Source organism: Oncorhynchus nerka, linkage group LG7 (genome assembly GCF_034236695.1).
Source record: "Oncorhynchus nerka isolate Pitt River linkage group LG7, Oner_Uvic_2.0, whole genome shotgun sequence".
Classification (NCBI taxonomy): Eukaryota; Metazoa; Chordata; class Actinopteri; order Salmoniformes; family Salmonidae; genus Oncorhynchus; species Oncorhynchus nerka.
The window spans coordinates 13,050,853-13,072,640 of NC_088402.1; the positions used below are offsets into that span (position 1 = coordinate 13,050,853).

Sequence of the window (21,788 nt, forward strand, 5' to 3'; positions counted from 1 at the left end):
GGGGCTTCTAAACCATGTTATATCAGACTGACCTACTGGCTAGGGGGGCTTCTAAACCATGTTATATCAGACTGACCCACTGGCTAGGGGGGCTTCTAAACCATGTTATATCAGACTGACCTACTGGCTAGGGGGCTTCTAAACCATGTTATATCAGACTGCCCCACTGGCTAGGGGGCTTCTAAACCATGTTATATCAGACTGACCTACTGGCTAGGGGGCTTCTAAACCATGTTATATCAGACTGCCCCACTGGCTAGGGGGGCTTCTAAACCATGTTATATCAGACTGACCTACTGGCTAGGGGCTGCTACGGCAAACCATGTTATATCAGACTGACCTACTGGTTAGGGGGGCTTCTAAACCATGTTATATCAGACTGACCCACTGGCTAGGGGGGCTTCTAAACCATGTTATATCAGACTGACCTACTGGCTAGGGGGGCTTCTAAACCATGTTATATCAGACTGACCTACTGGCTAGGGGGCTTCTAAACCATGTTATATCAGACTGACCTACTGGCTAGGGGGCTTCTAAACCATGTTATATCAGACTGACCCACTGGCTAGGGGGCTTCTAAACCATGTTATATCAGACTGCCCCTGTGGCTAGGGGGCTTCTAAACCATGTTATATCAGACTGACCTACTGGCTAGGGGGCTTCTAAACCATGTTATATCAGACTGACCTACTGGCTAGGGGGCTTCTAAACCATGTTATATCAGACTGACCTACTGGCTAGGGGGCTTCTAAACCATGTTATATCAGACTGACCCACTGGCTAGGGGGCTTCTAAACCATGTTATATCAGACTGACCCACTGGCTAGGGGGCTTCTAAACCATGTTATATCAGACTGACCTACTGGCTAGGGGGCTTCTAAACCATGTTATATCAGACTGCCCCACTGGCTAGGGGGGCTTCTAAACCATGTTATATCAGACTGACCTACTGGTTAGGGGCTGCTACGGCAAACCATGTTATATCAGACTGACCTACTGGCTAGGGGGCTTCTAAACCATGTTATATCAGACTGACCCACTGGCTAGGGGGGCTTCTAAACCATGTCATATCAGACTGACCCACTGGCTAGGGGGGCTTCTAAACCATGTTATATCAGACTGACCTACTGGCTAGGGGGCTTCTAAACCATGTTATATCAGACTGACCCACTGGCTAGGGGGGCTTCTAAACCATGTTATATCAGACTGACCCACTGGCTAGGGGGGCTTCTAAACCATGTTATATCAGACTGACCTACTGGCTAGGGGGCTTCTAAACCATGTTATATCAGACTGACCTACTGGCTAGGGGCTTCTAAACCATGTTATATCAGACTGACCCACTGGCTAGGGGCTGCTACGGCAAACCATGTTATATCAGACTGACCTACTGGCTAGGGGGCTTCTAAACCATGTTATATCAGACTGACCTACTGGCTAGGGGGCTTCTAAACCATGTTATATCAGACTGACCTACTGGCTAGGGGGCTTCTAAACCATGTTATATCAGACTGACCCACTGGCTAGGGGGCTTCTAAACCATGTTATATCAGACTGCCCCACTGGCTAGGGGGCTTCTAAACCATGTTATATCAGACTGACCTACTGGCTAGGGGGGCTTCTAAACCATGTTATATCAGACTGCCCCACTGGCTAGGGGGCTTCTAAACCATGTTATATCAGACTGCCCCACTGGCTAGGGGGGCTTCTAAACCATGTTATATCAGACTGACCTACTGGCTAGGGGGCTTCTAAACCATGTTATATCAGACTGACCTACTGGCTAGGGGCTGCTACGGCAAACCATGTTATATCAGACTGCCCCACTGGCTAGGGGGGCTTCTAAACCATGTTATATCAGACTGACCCACTGGCTAGGGGGCTTCTAAACCATGTTATATCAGACTGACCCACTGGCTAGGGGGGCTTCTAAACCATGTTATATCAGACTGCCCCACTGGCTAGGGGGGCTTCTAAACCATGTTCGGTCAGACTGACCTACTGGCTAGGGGGCTTCTAAACCATGTTCGGTCAGACTGACCTACTGGCTAGGGGGCTTCTAAACCATGTTATATCAGACTGACCCACTGGCTAGGGGGGCTTCTAAACCATGTTCGGTCAGACTGACCTACTGGCTAGGGGGCTTCTAAACCATGTTATATCAGACTGACCCACTGGCTAGGGGGCTTCTAAACCATGTTATATCAGACTGACCTACTGGCTAGGGGGCTTCTAAACCATGTTATATCAGACTGCCCCACTGGCTAGGGGGGCTTCTAAACCATGTTATATCAGACTGACCTACTGGCTAGGGGCTGCTACGGCAAACCATGTTATATCAGACTGACCTACTGGTTAGGGGGCTTCTAAACCATGTTATATCAGACTGACCCACTGGCTAGGGGGGCTTCTAAACCATGTTATATCAGACTGACCTACTGGCTAGGGGGCTTCTAAACCATGTTATATCAGACTGACCTACTGGCTAGGGGGCTTCTAAACCATGTTATATCAGACTGACCTACTGGCTAGGGGGCTTCTAAACCATGTTATATCAGACTGACCCACTGGCTAGGGGGCTTCTAAACCATGTTATATCAGACTGCCCCACTGGCTAGGGGGCTTCTAAACCATGTTATATCAGACTGACCTACTGGCTAGGGGGCTTCTAAACCATGTTATATCAGACTGACCTACTGGCTAGGGGGCTTCTAAACCATGTTATATCAGACTGACCTACTGGCTAGGGGGCTTCTAAACCATGTTATATCAGACTGACCCACTGGCTAGGGGGCTTCTAAACCATGTTATATCAGACTGACCCACTGGCTAGGGGGCTTCTAAACCATGTTATATCAGACTGACCTACTGGCTAGGGGGCTTCTAAACCATGTTATATCAGACTGCCCCACTGGCTAGGGGGGCTTCTAAACCATGTTATATCAGACTGACCTACTGGCTAGGGGCTGCTACGGCAAACCATGTTATATCAGACTGACCTACTGGCTAGGGGGCTTCTAAACCATGTTATATCAGACTGACCCACTGGCTAGGGGGGCTTCTAAACCATGTCATATCAGACTGACCCACTGGCTAGGGGGGCTTCTAAACCATGTTATATCAGACTGACCTACTGGCTAGGGGGCTTCTAAACCATGTTATATCAGACTGACCCACTGGCTAGGGGGGCTTCTAAACCATGTTATATCAGACTGACCCACTGGCTAGGGGGCTTCTAAACCATGTTATATCAGACTGACCTACTGGCTAGGGGGCTTCTAAACCATGTTATATCAGACTGACCTACTGGCTAGGGGGCTTCTAAACCATGTTATATCAGACTGACCCACTGGCTAGGGGCTGCTACGGCAAACCATGTTATATCAGACTGACCCACTGGCTAGGGGCTGCTACGGCAAACCATGTTATATCAGACTGACCTACTGGCTAGGGGGCTTCTAAACCATGTTATATCAGACTGACCTACTGGCTAGGAGGCTTCTAAACCATGTTATATCAGACTGACCTACTGGCTAGGGGGGCTTCTAAACCATGTTATATCAGACTGACCCACTGGCTAGGGGGGCTTCTAAACCATGTTATATCAGACTGACCCACTGGCTAGGGGGGCTTCTAAACCATGTTATATCAGACTGACCTACTGGCTAGGGGGCTTCTAAACCATGTTATATCAGACTGCCCCACTGGCTAGGGGGGCTTCTAAACCATGTTATATCAGACTGCCCCACTGGCTAGGGGGGCTTCTAAACCATGTTATATCAGACTGACCTACTGGCTAGGGGGCTTCTAAACCATGTTATATCAGACTGACCTACTGGCTAGGGGCTGCTACGGCAAACCATGTTATATCAGACTGCCCCACTGGCTAGGGGGGCTTCTAAACCATGTTATATCAGACTGACCCACTGGCTAGGGGGCTTCTAAACCATGTTATATCAGACTGACCCACTGGCTAGGGGGGCTTCTAAACCATGTTATATCAGACTGCCCCACTGGCTAGGGGGGCTTCTAAACCATGTTCGGTCAGACTGACCTACTGGCTAGGGGGCTTCTAAACCATGTTCGGTCAGACTGACCTACTGGCTAGGGGGCTTCTAAACCATGTTATATCAGACTGACCCACTGGCTAGGGGGGCTTCTAAACCATGTTCGGTCAGACTGACCTACTGGCTAGGGGGCTTCTAAACCATGTTATATCAGACTGACCCACTGGCTAGGGGGCTTCTAAACCATGCTCGATCAGTAGAGAAAACTTGTTCCCAGTTAGCAGCCCAGAGCTAGTATGCCAGCTTGCTGATGATGGAGTAATGCACCAAAGTTATAGAGTTGTCCTCCGAAATCAGTATGTATCTGACTCTTATAACTGCCACTGGTGACTCGCTACGTTGTAACATTTGGCCAACGCGATGTTGCAGCTAGCACAGTCAGCTGCTGCGGAACTCGGTGCACTAAACAGGGCAGAACAGCAACTGTCTTATCATAGAAACATGAATTGTGCTGTAGCTAGAATCTTACTACACTAGCTAGCTACCTTGAGGGAGTATTTATTCAGCATGGAGTGTGTGAACTGGTGTTGGGTTAGCATCGCTTTTGTTTCATACGGAGACTGGCACAGCTAACAAGAAAAATAGCTAGCTAGCCAATTGGTGCACATTTCAAAATACGAATACACATAATACTGATTCTACAACCACAATACTGCCTAGATAGATGTAGAATTAGGTAGTTAAGAGTTAAAGAAAATGTCAAAATTAGCTACCGTTTGTTTATAGCTTTTGCTAAGATTAACTCTGACTCACCTTGGTAACATTTTCGGAATTTATGACAGCGTATTGCAGCCAAACTACTTTTTTAATCTATCCCATGAGTGTTTGCAAGTTATCTGCCAGATCACAGCACGACGCCGTCTGCAATCTGACTTAAGACAATGAGGTTTCTGATTAAATTACTGGCGAATATATAGTGTTAAACTTTTTCTTTCTATTTAAAAACACACGCAGGAGGCTCAAAGGAGTTCCAAATGCCTTGACGAGGTGCAACGTGTGAACCTCCCTCGTTCTTCCGGGTGTGTGTGTGTGTACCTTCTTCATCCTTCAGGGAGGTGCAGACCACGTCTCTACAGATGTTCCTCTCCATCTCCACCTCCGCCTCAAAGAATGACTCCACCATCTCCTCCGACAAGTCCCCTAGAAACACACCACATCATCATCATCCTCATCATCACAATCGTAAACATCACCATAGTCACAAATCATCTTCGTAATAATCATCATCATGTCTGAGAGAGAAAGCGTGTGTGTGTCCTTACTCTGTTTACTGTCCTCCAGTCTGTCTTGGGCCTTTCTGAAGACTCGAAGGTGAGTAGCAAAGTCATCCACCAGTCTGGTGGTCAAATAAGGCTGCCAGTCCACCTCTTTAGACCTGTATAACAGTGTGGTGACACAGTAGTAATAGACTAGTTATAAATCAGTAATAGACTAGTTATAGAGCAGTAATAGACTAGTTATAGAGCAGTAATAGACTAGTTATAGAGCAGTAATAGACTAGTTATAAAGCAGTAATAGACTAGTTATAAAGCAGTAATAGACTAGTTATAAAGCAGTAATAGACTAGTTATAGAGCAGTAATAGACTAGTTATAGAGCAGTAATAGACTAGTTATAGAGCAGTAATAGACTAGTTATAGAGCAGTAATAGACTAGTTATAGAGCAGTAATAGACTAGTTATAGAGCAGTAATAGCAGTAGACTGGTTAAAGCAGTAGACTGGTTATAGAGCAGTAATAGACTAGTTATAGAGCAGTAATAGACTAGTTATAGAGCAGTAATAGACTAGTTATAAAGCAGTAATAGACTAGTTATAGAGCACTAATATACTAGTTATAGAGCAGTAATATACTAGTTAGAGCAGTAAGACTAGTTATAGAGTAGTAATAGAGTAGTTATAAAGCCATACTTGAGTATTAGACTACTTATGCAGTAGAGTAGCAATAGACTACTTATAAAGCAGTAATATACTAGTTAGAGTAGTACAACTAGTTAAGAGTAGTAAGGCTAGTTAGAGTAGTAAGGCTAGTTAAAGCCGTAATTGAGTAGTAGACTAGTTATAGAGCAGTAATAGACTATTTATTTTTTTATCTTTATTTAACTAGGCAAGTCAGTTAAGAACTATTTTCAATAACGGCCTAGGAACAGTGGGTTAACAGCCTTGTTCAGGGGCAGAACGACAGATTTGTACCTTGTCAGCTCGGGGATTCGAACTTGCATTCGGTTACTAGTCCAACGCTCTAACCACTAGGCTACCTGCCGTCCCTCCACTCTAACCACTAGGCTACCTGCCGCCACAGTAATAGTAGTAGTTAGCCGTAATTGAGTAGTATACTTATAATGCAGTAGATTGGTAATAGACTACATAAAGCCATAATAGCCTAGTTAAAGAAATAGACTAGTTATAATGGTAATAGACTAGTTATAATGCAGTAGAGTGGTAATAGACTACATAAAGCCGTAATAGCCTAGTTAAATAAATAGACTAGTTATAATAGTAATAGACTAGTTATAATAGTAATAGACTAGTTATAATGCAGTAATAGAGTAGGTATAAAGCAGTAATGTAGTTGTAATAGAATATTACCGTGTGGAGAACTGTACCAGAGCATTCTGGACCGTCTGTCTGATTTCCAGCAGAAAAGAATCATCCTCACTCAGAGTGTAATACCAGTACTGGATATAATCTCTCAAAGCAAACTGGATGACCTGGAGAGAGAGAGGGAGAGAGAGTGTGTGTGTGAGAGAAAGAGTGAGAAACAGGCCAGTACTTATTGTTGCTGAGAACTCCATGTTCATTGTACTAGAGCTGAGCGATACGAGAAAATAAATCCATCTACAGTGAGCACCATAATTCATTGGACAGTGACCATTTTTTTGTTATTTTGGTTCGGTACTCTAGCACTTTGAGTTTGGAAGGATACAATGACAATGAGGCTGAAGTGCAGACTGTCAGCTTTAATTTAAGGGTATTTTCATACATATCGGATGAACCGTTTAGAAGTTACAGAAGCTCATAACTTCATTGCCATTGTATCCTTCCAAACTCAAAGTGCTAGAGTGCAGAACCAAAATAACAAAAAAATGGTCACTGTCCAATAAATCATGGTGCTCACTGTAGACGCTGTTTTACAAACTCCTGATCAATTCAACTATTTTCTGTGTTTCTTTGATGCTCATCTTATAAAAAGGAAAACTCCAAACAAACACTATCTTTTGGTATTTGTTTCATTAGTCCATTGTTGATATAGTCACAAAATGTTTTGCATGTCAACAATCAAGTTTCAAATATATATAACCTTCAAAATACAGAAATACAGCCGGTATGATTCATTTAGCATTATATGATGCCAACTCCACCATACCGGCTGTATTCTGAAAGTTATAAATCTTGAAAATGTCTCCGCCATCACTTCCTATGACCGAAAAAGGCTTCTGGACATCAGAACAGCGATCACGAACCTGTCTGAAGATGTCTACTTCAACGAGTGGGCAGCCCTGGACATTCTGCTTACTCTGGACCGTGCCCTAATCCCCAGGACTCAAAGACTCCCAAGACTGTCCTATCAACGGGACCTGAAGAACTGTAATATTCTGTGATTCTCGTAGTCTTGGCTGAACAAGAACATGGGATAATGTATACCCGTTTCTTCATGCATGGTCTCAACCAGACAGCAGCCTCGGGTAAGACTAAGTGGGGAGGGGTGTTTCTTCGTGCATGGTCTCAACCAGACAGCAGCCTCGGGTAAGACTAAGTGGGGAGGGGTGTTTCTTCATGCATGGTCTCAACCAGACAGCAGCCTCGGGTAAGACTAAGTGGGGAGGGGTGTTTCTTTGTGCATGGTCTCAACCAGACAGCAGCCTCGGGTAAGACTAAGTGGGGAGGGGTGTTTCTTCGTTAAGAGCAGCTGGTGCACGACCTCTAATGTTAAGGAAGTCTCAAGTTTTTGCTTGCTATAATACCTGATGATAAGCTGCAGACCATACGGTTTACCAAGAGAGTTTACAGCTATATATATATTTGTACCGGTCCATTTATTATCACAAGCAGATGCAGGCACTAAACGAGCTGTATAGACGGGTTGGTTGTTTATCAACAAATCCGACACATGCGCAACTATGGGGCAAAACAGTCAGGTTGGTAGACTTGACAACATGTAAGCTATATTTTGTCTCCATTGTTTATTGAAAACATGAATAAATGTGCTGAATTAGCACCTTTTGTCTCTGAAATAGACCTTTACAGCAACATTTTGCCATGTTAGCATTGACATGAAATCAGTAGTAAAACTAGACATTGTATCTAGAACAAGATGAACCGAGCTGAAATGAGTCACGATTCCCCACATGTCCTGTTTCTTGTCATTCTTGCTAGCAATCTGGCAATCCAGAATCACAACAACACGCTGATTTCTGCCCCATGGAAGTGGGCACATCATTTGTGACATTGTCAGCTAACCCATCTATGAGGCCTTAAAGGGAAACACTAGGTTTTAGAATGCCAGCTAACTCTAAATCTAACCCATCTATGAGGCCTTAAAGGGGAAGGGAAACACTAGGTTTTAGAATGCCAGCTAACTCTAAATCTAACCCATCTATGAGTCCTTAAAGGGGAAGGGAAACACTAGGTTTTAGAATGCCAGCTAACTCTAAATCTAACCCATCTATGAGGCCTTAAAGGGGAAGGGAAACACTAGGTTTTAGAATGCCAGCTAACTCTAAATCTAACCCATCTATGAGGCCTTAAAGGGGAAGGGAAACACTAGGTTTTAGAATGCCAGCTAACTCTAAATCTAACTCATCTATGAGGCCTTAAAGGGGAAGGGAAACACTAGGTTTTAGAAAGCAGGCTAAATGGAACTGTATATCTAACCCATCTATAAGCAAACAAGAAAATACACATCCACACACTTCTCGTGGCCGGTGATTTTAAGGCAGGGAAACTGAAATACGTTTTACCTCATTTTTACCAGCTTGTCACCAAGGCGACATAACTCTAGATCACCTTTACTCCACAGACAGAAACCCATACAAGGCTCTCCCTCGCATTCCCTTTGGCAAATCTGACCATAACTCTATCCTCCTGATTACTGCTTAAAAAGCAAAAACAGGAAGTACCAATGATGCGCTCAATACGGAAGTGGTCCGATGAAGCGGTTGCTAAGCTACAGGATTGTTTCACTAGCACAGACTGGAATATGTTCCGGGATTCATCTGATAACATTGAGGAGTTCACCACATCAGTCACCGGCTTCATTAATATGTGCATCCACGACGTCGTCCCCACAGTGACCGTACGTACATATCCCAACCAGAGGTCATGGATTACAGGCAACATCCGCACTGAGCTAAACGCTAAAGCAGAGTTGCCCAACCCTCTGGCTGGAGAACTACCATCCTGTGGGTTTTCAGTCCAACCCTAATTTAACACACCTGATTTTACTAATTAGCTACTCAACAAGACCGTAACTAGCTGAATCAGACAAAACAATCATTTCCCACCTTGCTTACATTTGTATACAATCACATCTCTATTATGCATAGGAATACTTGGGAACAGATTTACAAAAAGTGTGGTGCCAAGACAACAACCTTTCTGTCAACGTCAGCAAGACAAAAGAAGCTGATCGTGGACTACAGGAAACGGAGGGCAGAGCACACCCCCATCCACATCGATGGGACTGTGGTGGAGCAGGTTGAGAACTTCAGGTTCCTTTGTATGTTACTATTGAATTAGCATGGTCCACACACACACACCAACCCAATCGTGAAGAGGGCAAAACAACACCACTGAAGAGATTTGGAATGAGGCCTCAGATCCTCAAAAAGTTCTACAGCTGCACCATTGAGAGCATCTTGACAGGCTGCATCACCGCTTGGTATGGCAACTGCTTGGCATCCGACCACAAGGTGCTAGAGAACAGCCTAGTGTGTATGGCCCACTACATCACTGGGGCCGAGCTCCCTGCCATCCAGGACCTCTATAGCAGGCAGTGAAGACTCCAGCCACCCAAGTCATAGACTGTTCTCTCTGCTACCGTAAGGCAAGAGGTACCGCTGCACCAAGTCTGGAACCAACAGGACCCTGAACAGATTCTACCCTCAAGCCATAACAATATTAAATAGTTAACCAAATAGTTAGCCGGACTATCTGCATTGACCCACTTTGCACTTGATTTAATTTTTGCATTGAAAAAGGTCATTTTCAGAAACAGTCATATGCTTGTGCTTCTCAGAATGCATCTCTCCCTCCTCCATGTCACAGTGGGGAGAAGGTGTGAGAGTCAGCAGCCGATAGTGAAACAGGGACAGGGCAGATACTTTAATAGCCGGAATCAGCGTAACGCATAGGCTACTAACGATGACCAAATCATGTTTTTAGAACAATCAATCTACAAGAACGGAAATGACAGACGTAAGCACAAAATCAACCCTCTATCCAACTTGGTCATAGTCGGATAGAGAAGAAGAAGAAGCTAGTAAGCAGAAAGTAACTCATCAGGCCGTGACATTACTGTGCTTCCTCATTGTTTGTTTTCACACACCCATTCTTCATCCTTCTGTTGAGTCACTAACCTGTTGAAGAGGCTCGTCTATGTAGTTGGAGCCAGTCAGTCTCCTGTCTATCTGTATAGGCTTCGACTCCAGTCTCATCTCATCCAATGTCTGGGTGAGGGGAGAGAGGGAGAAGGGATAGTTATGTGAGTGTGCGTGTGTTTGTGTGTGTGTGTATGCGCGTGTGGATCCTACCTTCAGTATACCCGTGTGTGTGTGTGTGTGTGTGTGTGTGTGTGTGTGTGCGCGTGTGGATCCTACCTTCAGTATACCCGTGTGTGTGTGTGTGTGTGTGTGTGTGTGTGTGTGTGTGTGTGTGCGCGCGCGTGTGTGTGTGTGTGTGGATCCTACCTTCAGTATACCCGTTTGTGTGTGTGTGTGTGTGTGTATGCGCGTGTGGATCCTACCTTCAGTATACCCGTTTGTGTGTGTGTGTGCGCGCGCGTGTGGATCCTACCTTCAGTATACCCGTTTGTGTGTGTGTGTATGCGCGTGTGGATCCTACCTTCAGTATACTCGTGTGTGTGTGTGTGTGTGTGTGTGTGTGTGTGTGTGTGTGTGTGTGTGTGTGTGTGTGTATCCTACCTTCAGTATACCCGTGTGTGTGTGTATGTATGCACGTGTGGATCCTACCTTCAGTATACCCGTTTGTGTGTGTGTGTGTGTGTGTGTGTATGCGCGTGTGGATCCTACCTTCAGTATACCCGTGTGTGTGTGTGTGTGTGTGTGTGTATGCGCGTGTGGATCCTACCTTCAGTATGTGTGTGTGTGTGTGTGTGTGTGTATGCGCGTGTGGATCCTACCTTCAGTATACCTGTGTGTGTGTGTGTGTGTGTGTGTGTGTGCGCGCGTGGATCCTACCTTCAGTATACCTGTGTGTGTGTGTGTGTGTGTGTGTGTGCGTGTGGATCCTACCTTCAGTATGTGTGTGTGTGTGTGTGTGTGTGTGTGTGTATGCGCGTGTGGATCCTACCTTCAGTATGTGTGTGTGTGTGTGTGTGTATGCGCGTGTGGATCCTACCTTCAGTATACCCGTGTGCGTGGCCGGAAGATAGGAGTGTTCACACCTCTCTAGATGTCTCTCTGAGTTGGTTTTCCCAAACAACAGAGTGACCGCAAAACCACTGGTGAGGAGAAAAGGGGGGAAAGGTGACGGGGTGAGGAGAGGAGAGGAGAGAGAGGTGAGGAGAGGAGAGGAGAGGTGAGGAGGAGGTGAGGAGGTGAGGTGAGGAGGTGAGGAGAGGAGGTGAGGAGAGGAGGTGAGGAGAGGAGGTGAGGAGAGGAGGTGAGGAGAGAGGTGAGGAGAAGAGAGGAGGTGAAGAGAGGAGGTGAAGAGAGGGAGGGGTGAGGGCGAGGACAGGGGCGAAGAGAGGGAGGGTGAGGGGCGAAGGGAGGGTGAGGGCGAGGACAGGGGCGAAGAGAGGGAGGGTGAGGGGCGAAGAGAGGGAGGATGAGGGCGAGGACAGGGGCGAAGAGAGGGAGGGTGAGGGCGAAGAGAGGGAGGGTGAGGGCGAAGAGAGGGAGGGTGAGGGCGAAGAGAGGGAGGGTGAGGGCGAAGAGAGGGAGGGTGAGGGCGAAGGGAGGGAGGGTGAGGGCGAAGGGAGGGAGGGTGAGGGCGAGGACAGGGGCGAAGAGAGGGAGGGTGAGGGCGAAGAGAGGGAGGGTGAGGGCGAGGACAGGGGCGAAGAGAGGGAGGGTGAGGGCAAAGGGAGGGAGGGTGAGGGCGAGGACAGGGGCGAAGAGAGGGAGGGTGAGGGCGAAGAGAGGGAGGAAAGGAGAGAACAAGTAAACCAGATTTTTAGACAACAAAGACATCCCATTTCATATGAACACATCTATAAATGACTTCATAACTGAAAAACTCGTTGTACACACTCACCCTCCTACGAAGCAGAAGATATAGAAGGCCAGGTAGAAGACAGCGAAGGGTCCAAAAGTGATGAGGAACAGCACCACTCCTAGACCCCCCCATCCCCACACAGACAGACTGGCCTACAGAGAGACACAAAGACACTAATTAACTTTTGTTTATTAGCTATTTCACTTGCTTTGGCAATGTAAACGTGTTTCCCATGACAATGCAGCCCTTTGAAATGAGAGCGTGCGCGAGAGAGAGAGAGAGCGAGTGAGTGAGCACAGGAGAGTGCGCGAGTGGGTTCATGTATAGTAACAAATCAGCAACAATATCACATTTTAGCTACATAACACTAAAGAAAACCAGATGGAATGTGATAGAGAGAGAAAGAGGGGGGAGGAGAGAGAGGGGGAGAAGGGAGAGAGAGGGGGGGGAGAGATAGAGAGTTCCTCATCTTCAGGTTTCCTGGTATTGTCAGAGCAGGAAACAAAGAAATTCTAACTGCTGACCTCACCGCTAATGGCGTTAGCTCTCTCACTGCATCCTAACCCAGTCTCATACAGTTTACAGGCTCACGCTAACAAGCTAACTGCTAATGCTATGTCTAGCACTGCAACCTGTGACCCAGTCTCAAGCTAACAAACTGCTAATGCTATCCTAGCGTTCTCCCTGCATTCCGACCTTGTCTCACACAGCCTACAGTACAGGCTAACACTAGCAAGCTAATGCTAGCAGACCGTCTACGTAACCCAGTCTCCAGCCAATACTGGCACATATCATACATGCTAACAACCTACAATGAGTTAATTCATTACCTCGGGTGATTAGCCTACATCTGAGGGATCATTCAGGCTACGTGAAAGACAGCCAGGCTAACAGCCTACAGTGAGTTAATTCATTACCTCGGGTGATTAGCCTACATCTGAGGGATCATTCAGGCTACGTGAAAGACAGCCAGGCTAACAGCCTACAGTGAGTTAATTCATTACCTCAGGTGATTAGCCTACATCTGAGGGATCATTCAGGCTACGTGAAAGACAGCCAGGCTAACAGCTAAAGCTGGTCCCAAATCTATTCTGCACGAGGATTGTCTTCCAGAGGCTCTAAATTAGTTTAGTTTACATTCATTTTTTAGTTGACATTATTCTGATAGTTTTCTGTGAGATGTAAATGTTCCAGGAGTGCTAGATGAGGTGATACGGGGGCAGCAGGTAGCCTAGTGGTTAGAGGCAGGTAGCCTAGTGGTTAGAGGCAGGTAGCCTAGTGGTTAGAGGCAGGTAGCCTAGTGGTTAGAGGCAGGTAGCCTAGTGGTTAGAGCGTTGGACTAGTAACTGAAAGGTTGCTAGATCTAATCCCAGCACTGACAAGGTAAAAAATATGTTGTTCTGCCCCTGAGCAAGGCAGTTAACCCACTGTTCCTAGGCTGTCATTGAAAATAAGAATTTGTTCTTAACTGACTTGCCTAGTTAAATATATATATATATATATTTTTTTTAGAGACAGGTGTGTGTGTGTTTTGGTTTTTTTCACCTTAATTTAACCAGGTAGGCCAATTGAGAACAAGTTCTCATTTACAACTGCGACCTGGCCAAGATAAAGCAAAACAGTGTGACAAAAACAGAGTTACACATGGGATAAACAAACGTACAGTTAATAACACGGTAGATAAGTCTAAATATACTGTGTGCAAATGTAGTGAGATTAGGGAGGTAAGGCAATAAATAAACCATAGTGGCAAAATAATTACAATTTAGCATTAACACTGGAGTGATAGATGTGCAGATGATGTGCAAGTAGAGACACTGGGGTGCAAAAGAGCAAAGAAAAAGACAATATGCGGATGAGGTAGTTGGGTGGGCTATTTACAGATGGGCTATGCACAGGTACAGTGATCGGTTAGCTGCTCTGAAAGCTGATGCTTAAAGTTAGTGAGGGAGATATAAGTCTCCAGCTTCAGTGGTTTTTGCAATTGGTTCCAGTCATTAGCAGCAGAGAACTGGAAGGAAAGGCAGCCAAAGGAGGTGTTGGCTTTGGGGATGACCAGTGAAATATACCTGCTGGAGTGCGTGCTACGGGTGGATGTTGCTATGGTGACCAGTGAGCTGAGATAAGGCAGGGTTTTACCTATCAAAGACATAGATGACCTGAAGCCAGTGGGTTTGGTGACGAATATGTAGCGAGGGCCAGCCAACGAGAGCATACAGGTCACAGTGGTAGGTGGTATATGAGGCTTTGGTGACAAAAAAGGATGGCACTGTGATAGGCTACATCCAGTTTGCTGAGTAGAGTGTCAGGGGCTATTTTGCAAATGACATCTCCAAAGTCAAGGATCGGTAGGATAGTCAGTTTTACGAGGGTATGCTTGGCAGCATGAGTGAAGGGTTAGGGTGAGTTGCTTTGTTGCGAAATAGGAAGAAGATTCTAGTATTCATTTTGAATTGGAGATGCTTAATGTGAGTCTGGAAGAAGAGTTTACAGTCTAAACCAGCAAGAGCGATATCATTGATGTATACAGAGAAAAGAGCCGGCCCGAGAATTGAACCCTGTGGCACCCCCATAGAGACTGCCAGAGGTCCGGACAACAGGCCCTTCGATTTGACACACTGAACTCTGAGAAGTAGTTGATGAACCAGGCGAGGCAGTCATTTGAAGGCAAGGGTGTTGAGTCTGCCGATAAGAATGCGGTGATTGACGTAGTCGAAGGTCTTGGCCAGGTCGATGAAGATGGCTGCACAGTACTGTCTTTTATCGATGGCGGTTATGATATAGTTTAGAACCTTGAGCGTGGCTAAGGTGCACCCATGACCAGCTCGGAAACTAGATTGCATAGCGGATAAGGTACGGTGGGACTCAAAATGGTCGGTGATCTGTTTGTTAACTTGGCTTTCGAAGACTTTAGAAAAGGCAGGGCAGGGTGGATATAGGTCTGTAACATTTTGGGTCTAGAGTGTCTCCCCCTTTGAAGAGGGAGATGACCGCAGCAGCTTTTCAATCTTTAGGGATCTCAGACGATACGAAAGAGGTTGAACAGGCTAGTAATAGGGGTTGCAACAATTGCAGCAGACAAGTTTAGAAAGAGAGGGTCCAGATTGTCTAGTCCAGCTGATTTGCAGAGGTCCAGATTTTGCAGCTCTTTCAGAACATCAGCTATCTGGATTTGGGTGAAGAAGAAGCGGGAGGGGGAGGCTTGGGCAAGTTGCTGTGGGGGGTTGTTACGCACGCCTCTTGGAAGAGGGAACGCAACCCCCTGCTATACTCAACTCCCCGTGGAGTGAAAGAGACATGTGAGATTGTAGGTGCGGATAAGGATGACAGATGCAGAGAATATTACCGTTTCCTGGGAATTTATTTCCTTAACACGGTAATGTGGGGAAAAGGGGCTAGATGGAACCAAAGCAAAGAAAGTAAAAGTCCTCTCTCATACCTTACCTGCCTACCCACCACTTACCTAACCTTAATGCCACCTGGCGCGCTAGCCAAAATACAGTGGGTGGTCCGCCCAGGTCTTACCTAGTGTGACAGAGTACATACTACGGGTATATATATGGCCGCAGGCCTCTTCCTAAGGTAAGGTGCCTTCCCCTTCCCCTCTGGGAACAAACACAGAATAATTACTAACTTAAAGTGAACCATTTCAATAATCAAAAACACTGTGTCCTATTGGCACACATATAATTCAGAAGTAGCGGCTACAAAATACTTCTAACAAAACGGTCTCTGAGTAACAACCAAAACAGGACATCCAGGAAGCTCCCTCTCCTGACAAAAGAACACCGGCTTTTCAAGCTGCAGACAGAGTCGGTAATTGCCAGCTGTATCCCCTAATGAGAGGGCGGAATCAGAGCTCCAATCTGCAACGGAGCCGACTAATCAGCTGCTTGGGGGAATCCAGGAAGCCATTTCCTGAAATACACACATACTTTTTACATTGAAGGCAAACCGCAAATTCCACTATTTTGCCTAATCCTTATCGTGGCTAGCTTCACAACACATAACCCGGTCCAGTCGAGCCTCACTAGCTGGCTGCTTATAACATTAGCTTAGGGCATCAGGGTTAAGTAGCTGGCTTGCTATTTATTTTCATGAGCTAAAGTTCCATTTTAATAAGCGAACAACAAGTGTAAGCCTTTTTGTGAACTAAACGCGCAAACAAAAAGGAGGTATTTGGACATAAATGATGGACTTAATCGAACAAAACAAACATCTATTGAGGAACTAGGATTCCTGGGAGTGCATTGCGATGAAGATCATCAAAGGTAAGTGAATATGTATAATGCTATTTCAGACTTCTGTTAACTCCACAACATGGCGGGTATCTGTTTGGCTTGGTTTGGTGCCTGAGCGCTGTACTCAGATTATTGCATGGTGTGCTTTTTCCGTAAAGCTTTTTTGAAATCTGACACAGCGGTTGCATTAAGGAGAAGTATATTTTAAAATCCCATGCATAACACTTGTATTTTCATCAACATTTATGATGAGTATCTCTGTAAATTGATTTGGCTATCTGCAAAATCACCCGATGTTTTGGAGACAAAACATTACTGAACATAACGCACCAATGTAAACTGAGATTTTTGGATATAAATATAAACTTTATCGAACAAAACATACATGTGTTGTGTAACATGAAGTCCTATGAGTGTCATCTGATGAAGATCAAAGGTTAGTGATTAATTTCATCTCTATTTCTGCTTTTTGTGACTCCTATCTTTGGCTGGAAAAATGGCTGTGCTTTGACATCGGTTAACATTGGCGTTAAACTAGACGGTCGGGCCGATACAAATGTTGGCATTTTTAGCTAATGTCAGCCGATTCCAATATGTTCACCGATATATCGTGCATCCCTAACTAGAACCACAGAGTTTCTAAACACGGAGGTTCAACATTGCAAGACTTACGCTGCAGACCAGACTGAGGTTTGGGGCTTGAGAAGTCAATGAGAGAAGTTAAATATGATTTCATAGTTGTTAATTTTGTCCTAATGTCAAGGCACAGCCTAGATTCCGGCCGATGTCACTCCTACTGACACTATTACATTGTCATCAAAAATAATGTTCTACATGCGCAGTCCAGCTCATGACGACCGTTAGACCCAATGACGTGTATCTACGCATGAAATGAATATTGAGTATTTAAATGTTTTGAAACATGTACATTTGGAAACAAATAGCGCTCCTTCTGTGCACTGCCAGTAATACCGTATAACCTGGTACGGTACAGCAACAGTATGGAAAATCAGAATAACAGCCAAATCTACTCTAGAGATCATGACTCAGCGTGTTGGAACCATAGTAACAGTGTTCTAGAATGTGTTGAAACATGGCCACTCCTCTGTCACGGTAACAATAGGACCTAGTCTAAATCCTATAGACCAGTAAGTCTGAGGAGTCATAGCCGCCCACTACTACTACTACTAATACTACTGAGAATGAACAAGAAGCCAGAACAGTGACAGACTACAAGCTACTCCAATGTACTGTATTAAATATGACTGCACCACACAATACACAAGCATGTACATACACACCCACACACACACACACACACACACGAGTATCTGTCGTCTGTTCAAAAAAACTGGTCATGTGATGGATGTATGGAATGTTTAGAGGATTCCAGAACATGGCGTCCCCGTTCCCGTCACACACACACACACACACACACACACACACACACACACACACACAGTGGATGGGTCCTGACCTTTCCAGGGGTCAGGGTGATGGTGTTGACTAATACAGCAGTATTCTAGCTATAAGCACCACAGCTAGCAGCAGAATACTCTGAATCCTTCCAGCTTACACAGTTTTAACATCAACACCATCTGTTTCTATCAACCACACTGGACCGGGCCGTGCTATCCCCAACACAACGTTATATTACACACACGGGCAGCGTTTCCTCTCACTCACACAATCATACAGCCTTGTCAGTGTCTTCCTGCTCACACATTCACCTGAGCGTAAACAACACAACGTTATATTACACACACGGGCAGCGTTTCCTCTCACTCACAGAATCATACAGCCTTGTCAGTGTCTTCCTGCTCACACATTCACCTGAGCGTAAACAACACAACGGCCAAATAACAACAGAGCAGTCTGACTTCTACAGGTCGTTGACCTTAGTGCTACAGCCTTACTACATTACATTATTACACACAGGGGATGTGTAAAAACAATAGCCTGCATCTGACACAGGCTAGCTAAGGGACTGGGCTGTCACTAATGGTAGGCTACATCTCAAAACGCTTATCCTAGACTAGTTCTGGTGAGAAGTAGCATACTAGTAGGCTGTCATGTGAGACGACCTAAAAACATGTCACTCTCCCCGACTGAGGAATGAAAAAGCCCGGTCACTACTCAGAGCTTCCTACTGCTAACACCACCAGCCGGTCCAACACACATTTTTGATTGTAAGGCTCACGTGGTATTTATTTATCATCAGACAGTCAGGGTCTTTATACTACTAACAGCAGGGATAAAGGAGGCCTCTACATATTCACGAGGTGCCTGGCTGCTAGTAGACGTCCTTGACACACACACACACACACACACATAATGGTGTTAGCGGGCCCATATCAGCAGGCCAGTGCAAGGTTATCACAGTGTTGCCGTCACAGTGGAGCCTCCAGGGAACAGTCACGGTCTGAACACAGGGACAGACAGATAGTCGTGATATTATTGGTGGCTAGCCTTCCATATTCTGATCGAGGTTAACCTTATCAGCATTAAGAGCAGACAGGTAGGGAGGGGCTAGTGTGAGAGAATACAAATTAAAACAGCTGCTTAGCACGGTGAGTCAGTCATCAGCCACGACAAATCAAAAAACAACAGAACTGTGCGTAACAATTATGTTAATGTCTTCCGTGACAATGTAGGGTAGCAAGAAGGTTCAGGGAAACTATTCCAACAGAAATGGGTCTGAGAAGGTTGAATAAAATTCCTCTCTTCCCACAACGCAGTCAACTGTAAAGAGTCTCACCTATAGCTATCTGTGGTCCTGCATGGCTGTCTCGTCTCTCATACTGACACTGTATAGTGTCCATCCTTCAGCTAGAGAATGACAGGGCTTACTAAACCACTACAGGGTTAACTTCTAATATTTACAGGCTGAGGTAGCTGATCCACTCCTCCACTGTCTTAACACAGAGGGGATTGGTCAGTCAGTGTACAGTCCTAAATGTGTAACAGAAACAGCCCTGAGCCAAAAAGACTGAGTAGAACCTACAGTGTCAGTATGAGAGACGAGACAGCAAGGCATGACCACAGATAGCTATAGGTGAGACTCTTTACAGTTGACTGAGTCTATTGTGGGCAGAGAGGAATTTTATTCAACCTTCAACTGTTCAACAGGCTGGTGGAGAACAGAGAGGATGATACAGTTGTCTGACGTCAGAGGACGAGAGCCAACGGTTCCAAATTAGAGGTTGACCGATTATGATTTTTCAACGCCGATACCGATTATTGGAGGACCCCCCCCCAAAAGCCGATACCGATTAAAATCGGCCGATTTTTATTTGCTTTAATTTATAATAATGACAATTACAACAATACTGAATTAACACTTATTTTAACTTAATATAATACATCAATAAAATCAATTTAGCCACAAATAAATAATGAAACATGTTCAATTTGGTTTAAATAATGCAAAAACAAAGTGTTGGAGAAGAAAGTAAAAGTGCAATATGTGCCATGTAAGAAAGCTAACGTTTCAGTTCCTTGCTCAGAACATGAGAACATATGAAAGCTGGTGGTTCCTTTAACAGAGTCTTCAATATTCCCAGGTAAGAAGTTTTAGGTTGTAGTTATTAAAGGAATTATAGGACTATTTCTCTCTATACCATTTGTATTTCATTAACCTTTGGCGATTGAATGTTCTTATAGGCACTTTAGTATTGCCAGTGTAACAGTATAGCTTCTCTCCTCACTCCTCCCTGGGCTCGAACCAGCAACACAACGACAACAGCCACCATCGAATCAGCGTTACCCATGCAGAGCAAGGGGAACAACTAATCCAAGTCTCAGAGCAAGTGACTTTGAAACGCTATTAGCTAACACGCTAGCCATTTCACATTGGTTACACCAGCCTCATCTCGGGAGTTGATACACTTGAAGTCATAAACAGCGCAATGCTTTACGCACAACGAAGAGCTGCTGGCAAAACGCACGAAAGTGCTGTTTGAATGAATGCTTACGAGCCTGCTGCTGCCTACCACAGCTCAGTCAGACTCCTCTATCAAATCATAAACTTAGTTATAACATAATAACACACAGAAATACGAGCCTTAGGTCATTAATATGGTCGAATCCGGAAACTATCATCTCGAAAACACGAAGTTTATTCTTTCAGTGAAATACGGAAATTCCGTATTTTATCTAAGGGGTGGAATCCATTAGTCTAAATATTCATGTTACATTGCACAACCTTCAATGTTATGTCATAATTACGTAAAATTCTGGCAAATTAGGTGGCCCAAACTGTTGCATATAAACTGACTCTGCGTGCAATGGTCACCTGGTTAATATTGCCTGCTAACCTGGATTTCTTTTAGCTAAATATGCAGGTTTAAAAATATATACTTCTGTGTATTGATTTTAAGAAAGGCATTGATGTTTATGGTTAGGTTCACATTGGAACAACGATACGCACCGCATCGATTATATGCAACGCAGGACACGCTAGATAAACTAGTAATATCTTAACTGATTTGCCTAGTTAAATAAAGATTAAATAAAGGTGTAAAAAAAAAAAAAAAGCTGTGTCCAAAAATACCAATTTCCAATTGTTATGAAAACTTCAAATCGGCCCTAATTAATCGGCCATTCTGATTAATCCGTCGACCTCTATTCCAAACGCAAAGAGAAGGGTTCGAAATGAGAGTGAAGGGTTACAAAACAAGAGCAACAGAGTTTCAAAGCTAGAATCCTTAGTCGCAACTGGGGTTGCAAAGGGTCGAAAACTTTCCCCGAAATTTTCCATGGGAAGTTAAGGCCAGGAATTTTGGGAATTTTGCTTAAAAATGTATCCCAAAAAAGTTAGCTTTATAACAGTGAACCTTTTTTTTGTGGGATACAAATAAGGCAATTCTAGGTCTTGTGGTATATTTTAGTTAGACTTATCCCCAAATAAATTGGATTTTGCAACCCTCTGCATTCACAGTGCATTCTTCCATCACATGTGCAGCTGATTCTCAAGATCTTGCACACTAATGAGATACTATTGAGCCCACACTACTACACTGTCTGAGCCAAGGACTACATTTCTGGTAAATTTGGATTACAATACTGGGTGGGGTGAATATATTTT

At 44.8% G+C, this 21,788-nt stretch overlaps 1 protein-coding gene across 3 annotated transcripts in view; it reads right to left on the bottom strand.

Annotated features, from left to right (window-relative positions):
- Positions 1 to 21,788, bottom strand: part of LOC115131243 (sorting nexin-13-like) — a 95,654-nt gene that overhangs the window by 44,074 nt on the left and 29,792 nt on the right. For 2 of the 3 annotated variants that reach the window (XM_065020232.1, XM_065020233.1), the window contains 6 exons: positions 12,501 to 12,613; positions 11,643 to 11,745; positions 10,643 to 10,732; positions 6,654 to 6,775; positions 5,330 to 5,442; positions 5,103 to 5,207 (listed from right to left, as the gene is read on the bottom strand). In XM_065020232.1, the coding sequence (XP_064876304.1) occupies positions 5,103 to 5,207; positions 5,330 to 5,442; positions 6,654 to 6,775; positions 10,643 to 10,732; positions 11,643 to 11,745; positions 12,501 to 12,613 (646 nt within the window). Of the gene's footprint in view, positions 1 to 5,102; positions 5,208 to 5,329; positions 5,443 to 6,653; positions 6,776 to 10,642; positions 10,733 to 10,816; positions 10,833 to 11,642; positions 11,746 to 12,500; positions 12,614 to 21,788 lie in introns of those variants that run through there. The other variant, XM_065020234.1, reaches the window with a different exon arrangement.